The sequence below is a fragment of the Camellia sinensis genome, chromosome 4 (assembly GCF_055761805.1).
Source record: "Camellia sinensis isolate YWXY chromosome 4, ASM5576180v1, whole genome shotgun sequence".
Classification (NCBI taxonomy): Eukaryota; Viridiplantae; Streptophyta; class Magnoliopsida; order Ericales; family Theaceae; genus Camellia; species Camellia sinensis.
Genome location: NC_138964.1, coordinates 180,103,111 through 180,116,437, shown reverse-complemented (window position 1 = coordinate 180,116,437; position 13,327 = coordinate 180,103,111). Strand labels below are relative to the sequence as shown.

The following is a 13,327-nucleotide window of genomic DNA, read 5'->3' as shown; positions in this document are numbered from 1 at the left end:
TTATGTGATGCAACCGTCTTGATCACACTTCTATTACTGCTCAATGACACAGGCAAGAGATTTTTTTCATTTTTGTTGGAGAAGGGGTTTAAAGAGATGATTTTATGATAAATAGAACGCACATTATTTGGAAAATGTGATCTGAAAGGGTTTGCTTTACTTTGTTGATCACAGGACTTTAACATTTGCACAAGCTACTTAGCTAAGGAGAAGGACCTTGCAAAAAGTACGTAAATTTTTCAGCATGTTATTTTTACCACGCTCTCTATTGGAAGCATTTGTTTGTAGTTTTTTAGGATTCATGCTCATAAGGGATCTAAAAGGGACTTTTCCGTGTTGACTATCAGGTTACTCAACACACAACCCTCCTCTGCATCCAAGGTTGGAACCACCTGTGTAAAAGATAAAACACTAAGCAAGACACAAGCAGAAGAGGATGTATAGATGGATGTGTGTGGTAAGACCAAAAAAGATAGAATTAGAGACGAACATATTCATGAAATGGTAGAAGTAGCACCAATTAAAGATATGTTGAGAGAATAGTTTGATCATGTACAACAAAAACTTGTAGATGCAAAAGAGGTGATATGATCACCGTAAATGGCAATGTGAGGGGGAGGAAAAGACTTAAATTGACATGGGATGCTATAATAAAGGAAGATATGATTTTTTATTTTATTTAATTGAGCATATAGCGTTTGACGGAACAAGATGGTGAAAAAGAATTTATGTGACTGACCCCACTTGATTGTGACACAAGACTTAGTTTGGTTTGATTTTTATTTTTCTTTAGCCTTGTGTAGGTTTGAGTCTCTAAATTCGACTTCTCTAAAAAGTAGGGGTCAGAATACTTACCTATTACCTTCTTGTGAATGGGAACTGCGCTATTTTCCCCTAACTTTGTAGTGCAGATCTGAATCATGGAAATCAACCTCTCCACCAAAAAAAAAAAAGAAAAAAAAAAGGGACCATCTCTCTCAGACCCTATTGCAAGCAGGAGCCTTGCGCCCTAGGTATGGTCAAAGGAGTTGCCATAGTGATTATGGAATTTTCTTGCGGTGATCATTTAGGGCATATTACTCAAGGAATGGGCCCAGTTTGAAATTGGTGACAATGAGATAGCCTTCATGAATGAGGTTCAATATTGATGAAGGGGCTGGTCTCTGATTGGGCTCTATCAGCCAGGTTTCTCTTTGCAAAGGTATGAAACTGGTCTATCAAGATCTACGAGCAAGAGGACAATTTTCAAATGAAATGTTCAGTGGGAACCCACTGTGATCAGATAAAGGTCCTTATTTGTTGAGAGGAGGAAGGGTAAGTGGAGCAGCATGATTTAAGGCAGTGATTGTTTTTTGCAAACCGAGAGCATGTTAGAAGGAAGACAGTGGCTTGCAGCAAGAGGCAGAAGTGATGGAAAATGTTGACACGGGGAGAGCTCTGTGATGGACGATTGCTTGCAAATAACAGGTGAGTTGCTAAGATGAGAGAGATACTTTATTAAAAAAAGAGAGTTGGTGAGAGATAAGCATGTGATGGGAGCAACTGGTGTTGTATTAACAAACAGTGGTAGCAAAGTGGATTGATTGTGATTTTTTTGGTCACCTCTGGTTCCTTTGTTTTCTTTTGTTTTTTCTTTGAAGGATATAGTACGTATGGAGAGAATCAAAATGTTTAGTTGCTTTTCGAGAGTTTCTCAGTTTGTCAACATATTGCCTTAAAATTTGAATCCTTGGTTCCTTACCATGTGCTCTTATTGGTTGATTCTTACTTTTATTTATCTAAAATGCCAGGATTTTTATTGTCATTAGCTGCAGTCTTTGAAGTTGGCCATTCTTTAATTTTGAGTTGATTATTCTTTATTAGCTTTAAAGAGAGGCTACCAAAAGAGACGTGGTACATATTTATGTTTCAAATGGTTAAGCTTTGCATGCCATGTCTGAGTCATTAGCCTTTTTGTCAGAGTTGCATTATCTTTCTGTAGTTTTCTTCTTGTTGTAATTTGTATGTCCTGCTAGTTCACTGTTGTTTTTTCAATTTGGATGTATTGTATGGATGGAATCTAACAGCTTTAACTAACTTGCAGTTCAAGAATTGCACAGCAAGGAGGTGAAATCGTCATATGATTCATATTTGAAAGGTCTCACAATATTAAAGGTGATCTTGGGAACAGTTTGATGCTTAAAATATTTACAAGTTTCCCTGAACAAAGTGCTGAAGTGTTTAGTTGCATGGTTACCCAACAGGTTTTTACATATTTTTTTGCTGATTTGGTGGTTTTGGGGAGTCCCTGTGGCTTTCATGTATAAGAAACTTGTGGAGCCCTTTGGTAATGCCTCCTTGACATTAATATCCCATTTCATATTTGTGAATGCTCTGTTTTCCAGTTTATTGTTGATGTCTTATACTTTTCTATTATCCTCTGTTTTTTTAGACGTAAAACATTTTCTGAAAAATGTTTTTTTTTTCTTTGTATTTTTTGGCGTTTGGTAGAAACAACAAATGTTTTCCATGGTCAAGAGCTGGGCAATAATAGCTTCTCCGCGTCCCAAAGTGTCCACTTTTAAATGGTGAAAAACTAATGCCACCACACTATTACCACCGTCGCCATCACCACCACCACGGCCACCGGCTTCTACCTCTACTCCTCCACCACGACCAATACAACCATTAGTACATTAGTTTTAACGATGTAACCAAACATACAAAAACGCTTTAGAAAACATTTTCTGTGGAAAATATTTTTTGCCTAAACAAATAGAACGTTAATGTTTACTATAGTTTCTATTGTTGTGATGTTGCACTTTTTACTCGAATTGACAACAACCAAAAAAAAATTATATATATTTTTTATAGATAGCACACTACAAAGCTACACCAATCAGCTAGCATGATTATTTTTCCATTACTTGAAGTAATAGAAATGCTTGAAAGGTTACTGTTGTGTCTTGATTCAGTACAATTCTTCTTTTGCAGGGAAGGTGCTATCTTGAAGAGCATGGAGTCCTTTGAATGATAATGTTATGGTAAACGAAATATTCACCATTTTCAAACCGTTTTATTTTATTTTTGTGTTGTCATTAGAGAAATGTTCCATTAAATTCTCTTCAGTTATAAACAATCTTGTCCTTTCTTACCATTTCCACGCTTGTCCTCTTTGGCCTTTTGCTGTTTCTTTTAACATCCTAATATGGATCAAATCATTTGCACATGGCCACAACTAGGGATGGCCACAGGGCAGGGGCTTTTCCCTAATTAAGCTAAAATACCAAGTTATTTCTCAAATTAGGTTTAATTTTGACGGATTTTCCAAAATAAGCTGAAACGTGATTAGAAACCACGCTTTCACTATTTTTGTAATCTAACCGCATAAAATTTGTAAAATCGTAAATTAAAAAAGCGTAATTACAAATCACGTTTTTAAGAAAATTTGATTTATAAATAAAGTATTGTTTTTAACCACGCTTTTTAAATATATATATATATATATTTTTCCAAAAAACGTGGATTTTAACCACGCTTTCTTAATCAAGCTGTGTTGTAAAGAAAGCGTAGTTAGAAACCACGCTTTCAATAATAGACTAAACAACTTCACGCACTCACAAACACACACACACACACACACACACACACACACACACACTCTCTCTCTCTCTCTCTCTCTCTCTCTCTCACACACACACACACACCACTCACACTCACTCACATCAAACATATATAATTTTTAATATATATAAATAATTATAAAATTGAAACCAATATTAAATATATATAATAATAATTTATAATAGAAAATAATAATCAACTATATAAAATGATTACTTATTTATTTTAATTCTTAATTTTTTTTATTTTAAGGTTTAAGATTTAGGGTTTAATTCGTAATTTTTTTTTTTGGTAACCATTCCGTTTTCAGTTTATATTTACAAAATTTTAAAAAACTGTAATAAAAACTTGTTAAATAATTTTTTTTTAGTTTATAAATGGTTGTCTCAGTTTATAAATTTGAGGAAAAACGTAAACTCAAAAAATGAGTTTACGTTTTCAGTTTTCAATTTTTTTTTCAAATAATTTTTTTTTCAAATAATTTTTTTTCAATTATAATATGTGTGATCCCATTGTCATAAATAATAAATATAAATATAAATATTTTTGGCTTGAACAAACATATTTTTTAGTTGATATTTTAAAATATTTTTAAACATTTTGTTCAAACCAAACGCGCTTGTAATTTATGTTTTTCTAAAAATAAACAAAAATCAGTTTATAAAATTTTTATAAACATAAACAAAAAACGTAAACGTTACCAAACGCTTCGTTTGGTAACACTTACGTTTTTAATTTTCTGTTTATATTTATAAAAATTTAAAAAATTCAAATAAAAACTTGTTTGGTAAAATTTTTGATTTATAAATTAGTGGTCTCAGTTTATAAATTTGGCCAAAAAATGAAAACACAAAAAATGTGTTTCCGTTTTGAGTTTTTTTTTTTTACCACCCAACACTAGCCACCACCTGCCACCATTTTCCACCACCGTCTTCCGCCACCACCACCCACCACCACCTGCCACCACCACTCATCACCCACCTGCTACCACCAGCCACCACCCGTCACCACCACCCACCAGCCACCACCTACCTGCCACCCACTCACCACCACCACCCACCCTTCGCCGCCGCTGCCGCCACCACCACCACCACCCACAACCCACCTGCCATCCACCTGCCGCTACTATCCACCGCTCGCCACCACCACCCGCCACCTACTTGCCACCACCACTCACCATCCATTTGCCATCACCATCCACCACCAGCCGCCCACCACCACCACCAACCACCTGCCACCCACTCGCCACCACTACCACCACCCACCACCCACCATCACCACCAGCAGCAGCACCACCACCACCACCCACCACCCACCCGTCACCCACCTGTCACCACCACCCACCACTCGCCACGGTCACCCACCCACCCACCCACCCACCCACCACCACCACCCACTCGCTACCACTCACCACCCGCCACCGTCACCCACCCACCCACCATCACCACCCACCACCTACCCACCACTACCTACCACCACCCATTCGCTACCACCCACCACCCGCCACCTACTTGTCACCACCACCTAGCCGCCACCACCTGCCATCCACCACCCACCTGCCACCACCACCCGCCACTACCACCACCACCCCACTCGCTACCACCCACTACCCGCTACCGTCACCCACCCACCTACCACCACCACCACCACCCACTCGCCACCACCCACCACCACCAGCTACCCACCACCCATCGTCACCACTTTCCACCACCGTCTTCCGCCGCCACTCGCCACCACTTGCCATTTCTCACTCTTTTTTATATTTTTTAAATTTTTTAAATATTTTGCCAATTACCAAACGTGTTTGTAGTTTATGTTTTTCAAAAAATAAACAAAAACCAGTTTATAAAATTTTTGTAAATATAAACTGAAAACGTAAACGTTACCAAACACATTGTAATTTCTAAAATGTGAGGGGTATCAATGTAATTTACCCAGCGAGGGCAAAATTGGTATTTAAAAAAATTAAATTACTGAGGGAGAGAATCTGTAATGAAACTTTAAATCTCAGGAAGGGAGATGAAATTTCCCAAAGGTGAGGGGAAACTGTAATAAATATAAACCTTAGGAGGTGTCAATGTAATTTACCCTTAATTTTTTGGGTAAATTACATTGACACCCCTTGAGGTTTATGTTTATTATAGTTCCTTCTCACCTTTTGAAAATTACACCCCTTTCCTAAAGTTTAAAGTTTCATTATAGATTACTCCCTGAGATTTAAAGTTACATAACAATTCCTCCTTTACCGTAATGATCATCATACATAAAATTAAATTAACAAGGGAGTTAGCATAATTTTTCAAATGTAAATGGAGAATTGTAATAAATATAAATACATAAATGTCAGGGGTGTTAGTATAATTTACCCTAATTTTTTATATAAATATTTTACCTAATAAGTTTTAAAATAAGAATGATCCAAATAATGGAAATTATGATAAATTAGGATATTTGTTTCAAAGAAATTAGGATAGCCCGCGGATCACTCTCCCTCCATATTGCACCACTACAGTCATATTCGGTTGCCTTTTGGTGACACCACTACTACATTCTGCCTAATTCTCTTTCATAACACACATCACTGTTTGACGCCATTACACAGCCTGTCTCTCTCTCTCTCTCTCAAAAATGAATAAGGTTTTTGCCGCCTTTTGGTACTCCGGCATCCTCCCCCTCTTCTGCACCACCACCATCCCAACCAGTACCACCACCACTTTCGAAAACCATGAGAGCCTGTCACAGCCTCAATCCGCCAAGAAAGCTAAGAAAGCAGGGACGAAAGCAAAACAACAACAACAAAATCAATCTTTTGAGGAGTTGCAAGAAAAGCTTCAACAGTTGAGGATCGAGAAGGAGCAAACTGAGGAGCTATTGAAGGCAAGAGAGGAGACTTTGAAGATGAAGGAGGAGGAGCTTGAAGCAAGGGGGAAAGAGCGAGAAAAGCTTCAGACGGAGCTCAAGAAGTTGCAGAAAATGAAAGAGTTCAAACCCACCATGGTTCGTTTTTTTTTTTTTCCCTCTTCAATACGATGTTTGGTTGCTGAGAAAATGTAGGGAAAATGAAGCAGCTTTAGAAAGGCTAATTTTCCTACATATTCTCAGAGACTGAACCCAGATTGATGGTTCAGAGTTGATGGGTATGTTTGGTTTGGTTCTCTTTAAAAATTGTTTTTGGGTGAGAGTTTAAAATTTTTTTTGGTTTGTTTGGTTGTATATTTTGAAAGTAATTTTGGAATTTGAGGGGTTGAAATGATTTGATATTTTGTTAAAACCAAACAATTTTTTTAAAATTTTTTTCCCAAATTACTTTACAAATCCAAACCAAACATACCCTAAATGTCCCCTTAACCTTTTTTTTTTTTTTATTTACGAAAAAGAGTTAATAAATAAATAAATAAATAAATAACAAATTTTTGAACACATTAAAAGTAAAAAAAAAATATCATGATGAAGATTTTTTATTCTATAATTAGTGTGTGGTATTTTATTATATATGTAATTTAAGAGTGAAAAATCTTCATGAACTATTTCATAATATTTTTTTATGATCTCAAATATTACTCATATTTGATAGTATTAATAACGAAATTATTATACAACAATTATAAAATATTAAATCCAAGTCGATCGCAATTGTAAAAGTAAAAACTAACAAGGTTACTATTAGTTAAGCTATATTCGTATCCTAGTCACCATCACATATTTTGAAATATTTGAATTATGTTGTAGTTGATCTAAAACATCTCTAGACAACCAATTATCAGAACAGAAATAGTCATCAATTACCTAACCACAGTGTCGCTCTAAAATATGATCAATTGACTATTACAGATCGTGTAATCATTCAACTATTTTATATACAAATATAAACCTACACATTATCATGTGTGTGGCTTTAACCTGTATCCTTAAAATGAAACAACTTAAATGTTTCTACTTGGGAAAACCATCATGTAAAATACAACAAGTGTGTTTACCAAACGATGCTACATAGTCTCTAAAATGTTCATTGCTTTATATGGCAACCATGTCATGAGCACCACCAACCTTCGTGTCGCTCATGACTTGGCCTCTTTGTTTCTCAAGTTGTACCTTGGCATCCTTCAAGGTGCACTCCACCTCATTGTCTTCAGGTGTCTCCTTAATCATCACCTCATAATCTTGTAGGCAGGCTTCCCATTTTTCCAGCTTTCACACAAAACAAACATTTTAATTCACACATCATATTGTATAAATGCCAATAACACATCATGTTTAAGACCAAGTAAGTTTTGTACCAAAATTGTTGTTCTTAATCTGGAGACAGAATTTTGGGCAGAGGAAGGGCTGGCCAGCAAGGTCTACCCCCCAAAATGTTTAACCAGTCTCAAATTTTGAGAGTAATTTTGGACAAATTCTGGCTCTGCCCCTAGACACTATCTTTTGGATGGGAGTAATTTTACAAAAAGCTTTAAATTTTGTGCCTAATTCCACAAAAACCCATGATTTTTTTTCTTTTCTTTTCATGAGAGGTGATTTGGGATATGGGGACATGAGAGATTCAAATAAAAGATCTGATCTCAATGACATAGCGCCCACTAAATAGTTACCTTGGCATTGCACTCCGCTCTTCTTAATCTGGCTTTCCTATAAGAGGGGCGCACATTAAGGGCAGCAGTGCAGTCCTCAATTGCTTTCTCGAATTGACCGAGTTTAGACCTACAAGTGGCTCGGTTGCACAACAGGACCGAGTTGTAGGGGTCATGGTCAAGCCCCTCCCCATATGCAACACAAGCCTCTGAGTATCTTTGTAACCTGAAGAGCTCGTTTCCCTTTGATCGAGCCCCTGCTGTTGCTCGTGTCCTCCTAACAACCATGTTCACTTCTTTGTTATTTGAATCAAGTTGAGCTGCTTGTTGTGCCACTGTCACAGCATCGTCGAATCTGTGAAAATTCAACATATCAATATAAAAAAACCGTCACTTGCTTATCAATTCAAACAATCAAACACCAAAACAGGGCAGCAACAGAGCAATCAAACAGGGCAGCCTCCTATTGATTTGAGATTGTAGACCAGATCATTAACTGAGAATGCCAGATTTAGCATCTGGTACTTCGCTCTACAGTAATTATGGAAAAACCTAACAATTTACATTGCTAAAAACACTAACTTGTTTTCAAATTATGTTGCGTACAACGAACAAGAAACATTGTAATAGTGTTTCATATATATATATATATATATATTTGATTTTTTGGGAGTCGCTATTCCCACTCCACGACTCCAAATACGCTTCCTTCTTTGTTCTTATTGTACGTAGTTACTATTTCCACTCCACTTTGCTTCAAATAGTATTTAGAGCAAAGTGGAGTGGGAATAGAGACTCCATTTTTTCTTCTTAAAAATTTTATACTATATAGAACACTAACCTGCCGGCAACCATGTCAACTTGAGCCCGTATCAGCTGGTCTAAACCGGTTTCAGAACTATCTTTTTTAAGTAAATTGTTGACCACTATCTTATCTAAAAACTAAATCTTCCTACATTTTCTTGAAAACAGAACAAAGAGAAAGAGCTAGAAAAGAAAGACAAGAAGAAGAAAGAACCAAAAACTAGACGAAATGTACTGAGTGTTGTGGCCCGTCTGATGGGAATGGATATGTTATCATTCGATACAAAATCTGTAGCTCGGCAGGAAGGAAAAAAGAATCAAAAGCCAGGAACCAATTTGCATAAGAAGGAACAGAATAAACAAGGCTCAGGTGGCCATGTCCATTGCAACTCAAATTCTTCTAGACGGATGGAGTTTAATTCTTTTCAACATAACAAGGACAATGATCCTGATAGTCAGCATGTTCACATGAAGTTGAAAAAGCCAAGGTCACAAAAACATCCTCAAGAGGAGGAACTACAGAAGTTTAAGAAAGAATTCGAAGCATGTCAAGCAGCAAGGATCAGGGAATGCTCAAAGGTTGTTGAACTTGGAACCATGAAAGGTAGCTAATTGATTTTGACAATTGATTTTAATCAAAACTTTTGTTAATGTACTTTGATAAATTCAGTCAATTGACTACTTCTCAATTCTGAATTTCTAGAAACCATGAAAGGTAGCTAATTGATTTTGACAATGATTATAGAACAATAGCTATGGTTTTACCTTGGTTAAGTGTTATAGGTATCAGAATGATGTCAGCTTGAGTTTGACCTATAACACTTAACCAAGGTAAAGGTGATTATAGAATCTTTGAATAAAAAGGATGTGCAAATCTCTTTGCTTCTCAGAGAGGAGAACCACGATTTAACTACTAATTTGACTCACAATATTGTCATATTAGATGATGCACTTTGAAGCACTCGTAAGAAAATGATTACCACCACAAGAAAACCTTATCTCACCTGGTTATGGCAAGAGAGAATAAGTTGAAACACATTTTTCCATTTGAATCCCTTTTGTGCTTTTTAAATTAGTAGGGTAATGATGCTGATACAACTATACAGGCTTAGAGGCTCCTCGAAACAGCCTGGAGCTTCCAGTAGAAACTTCGCAGAGCTATTACGCTGTTGGAGACAATATCCCGGTAATAATATCATCGCTTACCTTATTTTATTTGAGCTTTATACTATGTTTATGGGGTGGAACCTTTGAACGGTTTACTATTTCTTGTCGTTATTTTGTGACTAAGAGAGGATAGGATGTTAGCTTTTGATGTAAACTGTATTTGAAGTGTTCAAACTGCAGTTTACTCTCTGCATTCTTCAGAAAGAAGGGATTTATTGTTGCTCTAGCTCATGGTGTTCATTTTAAGAGATTGCTTGACCCGATTCTTATTAGTGTAGACTCACAAGAACTGGGCAACAGCTCTTGTTGGAAGGAAGTTTGTTTTGAGGTTTTACAAACACTTTGATGGCTCACCAAAAATAAAATAAAATAAAACTTGGGGTTGAAACTTTTACAACTACCATTGTGCAGTGCAAATTGTACTTGGATGAAATTTCCAAACAAGAAATTAAGGGTTCAAGCCAAAATGGTTATTGTTAAAGTAAAATTGAATGTTGTTATATTAGTAGAAAAATACTAAAATAACAATTCCTGAGTTTTTATAGTACTCTCTGGATAAATCGCACCAGGTTTGGAAATTTTTTTTCTATCAATAATTGTCACTATTTTGATGATATTTATCATCTTTGAAGAGGTTAATTTCTGTTGTCGCTGTCTATTTTGGTTGGTAGATTAAGAAACCCTTTTCTCAATGAACTCAAATTCTTTCTGTTTTGATACGTTTGTTAATCTTCTCCCATGTATATATTTTTTGTCAGCGACATTATTTAAATCCAAATCTTTGTATAAAACAGTTTGTTATTATTGAACTTTTGTCTTGTTTGCTTTTTTTATTTTTTCTACACTGAACAAATGTTTTGTACTCGTTACTCATCCTTGTAGCATGATACAGGAGTGCTTCTTAATATCAGTTCCAAGGTCCAATAGTCAATGTTCTCTGTTCTATCATTCTCCATGTGTGTTGTGTGTGTGTGTGTGTGTGTCTCTCTCTCTCTCTCTGCATGTGTCTTTCTTGATTCTTATTTTTATATATGAATTTTTCAGTACTCTTATGAAGTCAAACATGAGTGGTGCGAGAACTCTTATCCAACTGAGGCTTCAATGAAGATGTTGATCAGTGAAGAAATGTCCAAAGGACCAAACACCAGACAAAATGTACCGAGTGTTGTGGCCCGTCTGATGGGAGTGGATATGTTATCATTCGATACAAAATCTGTAGCTCAGCAGGATGGAAAAAAGAATCAAAAGCCAGGAACCAATTTGCATAAGAAGGAACAGAATAAAAAAGGCTCAGGTGGCCATGTCCATTGTAACTCAAATTCTTCTAGACAGATGGAGTTTAATTCTTTTCAACATAACAAGGACAAAGATCCTGATAGTCAGCATGTTCACATGAAGTTGAAAAAGCCAAGGTCACGAGAACATCCTCAAGAGGAGGAACTACAGAAGTTTAAGAAAGAATTTGAAGCATGTCAAGCAGCAAGGATCAGGGAATGCTCAAAGGTTGTTGAACTTGACAGAATTCCTAGCCAGTGGCTTGCTCAAGAAGCCCTCAACAAGGAAAAGGTTGCTCTATATTCAAATTCAAGAAGAATTACAGCAAGTGAGAAGCCTATAGATTTTATGGGTCATGCAGTAAAAGCAAGCCCATGTTAAAGTGGGTTGCAACATCATGGATTTAGGGAGGAACTTTTTCCATCTGAGCAGAAGGGATCATATTCTTCAAGGAACCGAACCCTAATTAGAGATTTTGAGCAGCCATCTCTGATTAATTCCGACCAAAAGCTGGATATATCTTCTGCTCCAACAAGGATAGTGATCCTGAGGCAACTGAATGAACTCGATGCTGATGGCCCCAAGGAGACAGTCACCGAAGAGCAGCCCTTGGAAACTGAAATGGCAGAGTTAGAGGATGAAGCAGAAGCTTACATCCGAGACTTGCTTGTTGCTTCAGGTCTGTACGATGGTTCATCTGACAACGTTTTATCAAGATGGGACCCACTAGCAAAGCCTATAACCAAGGACATCTTTGAAGCAGTAGAAGAGTCTTACAAGAAAATGACCAAGGATAATGAAGGGTCCAGAAGAGATCACAAGTTGTTGCTTGATTTGTTAAATGAAGCACTTTCAGTTGTACTTGGACCACCTGTGGCCATGTCTAGATTCAGAAAGGCTATTGGTCCTGCACTACTTCCTCCACGTGGACAGAAGTTATTGGATCGTGCATGGGAGATTGTTCGTGCACATCTATACCCTCCAACAGACAAATTTCATTACTGCATTGATGATATGGTGGCCGAAGATCTGGGGTTCACCACTTGGTCAGGGTTGATGAATGATGACATTGATGCTGTGGGGAAAGAGATGGAATCCCAGATTACCGGATATCTGATTGAAGAAATAGTGAAGGATATGCAGAGTCATAACGGTGCATAGAAAAGCCTCTTCTTCTGTGTTGTGGCCATTCTGATGGTCAAAGGGACCATGGTAGAGGGTGCAGAAAGTGCTGAAAATTTCAGCTCGCAATGTGGGATCTCTTTCCTCACAGGCAGTGCTAGTTATTGTAGGTGAGTGTCAACAAAATATTGCATATCTTTTTTCATTGGGGATGGTTGTGATATAGGATATGGGTTGGTTTGGGGTTCCTTTTGAGTGTATATTGAGTTTATTATTTGATACATTAACTATTTTTTTGTATTGGACCAGTCTGCTGGACAATCCCAGATCAGTAGAAGATTGTGAACCACCGTATTTGTTTGGGTAAATTATATTACTTCCCTTGATGTCTGAAAAAAATATAAGTCTTACAAATTTGAAGTAATTATATTTGGTTTTCTTAAAATTTTAATTCATACAACATGTAAGCTATTTTCATCAAGAATTCATTACTTACATAGATGAAAAAATAATATTATCATCTCTTTTACATAAAATATATGTTCTATCTTGTATATATTTTTATTTTCATACTATTTGTATTAATTGAGTCTTTTTAATCTTTAAAAAAAAAAGGTATAATTAATGTAAGTTACTCTATTTTGTTTTTTTTTTTTTTTTGTTGTTGAGGTCGTAGGATTAGGGGTACAACTCAGACGGGTTCAACCTGAGCAATTCGAATCCAATCTGAATTTTTTTTAAGGTTTGGATAAAGATATTTTCAAATTCGGTACAGATTTGCGTAAAAA

At 36.5% G+C, this 13,327-nt stretch overlaps 1 protein-coding gene and 1 long non-coding RNA gene across 3 annotated transcripts; both read left to right on the top strand.

Moving 5' to 3' along the window:
• Positions 1–879: 879 nt before the first annotated feature.
• LOC114266767 (uncharacterized) lies at positions 880–2,347 on the top strand. 2 transcript variants are annotated; one of them, XR_014365797.1, is made up of 3 exons: positions 885–1,467; positions 2,084–2,154; positions 2,244–2,347. It is a non-coding gene; the product is annotated as an uncharacterized LOC114266767 (long non-coding RNA). The 2 variants fall into 2 exon arrangements; XR_014365796.1 differs by having other exon boundaries at positions 880–1,467; positions 2,084–2,347.
• A 3,681-nt stretch (positions 2,348–6,028) lies between these two features.
• LOC145789731 (uncharacterized) lies at positions 6,029–11,824 on the top strand. The gene is made up of 4 exons (XM_082867053.1): positions 6,029–6,600; positions 9,144–9,579; positions 10,082–10,161; positions 11,187–11,824. Exons 1-4 carry the CDS (start codon positions 6,232–6,234, stop codon positions 11,796–11,798), a joined length of 1,497 nt encoding a protein of 498 aa, XP_082723179.1. The 5' UTR covers positions 6,029–6,231; the 3' UTR covers positions 11,799–11,824.
• Positions 11,825–13,327: the final 1,503 nt, after the last annotated feature.

Excerpts from the sequence above, each read along its gene's own strand:
- LOC145789731 (XM_082867053.1), top strand. The coding sequence starts at position 6,232 with ATGAATAAGGTTTTTGCCGCCTTTTGGTACTCCGGCATCCTCCCCCTC. Across the intron at positions 9,580-10,081 it reads TGAACTTGGAACCATGAAAG|GCTTAGAGGCTCCTCGAAAC; the intron begins GTAGCTAATTGA and ends ACAACTATACAG. Across the intron at positions 10,162-11,186 it reads CTGTTGGAGACAATATCCCG|TACTCTTATGAAGTCAAACA; the intron begins GTAATAATATCA and ends TGAATTTTTCAG.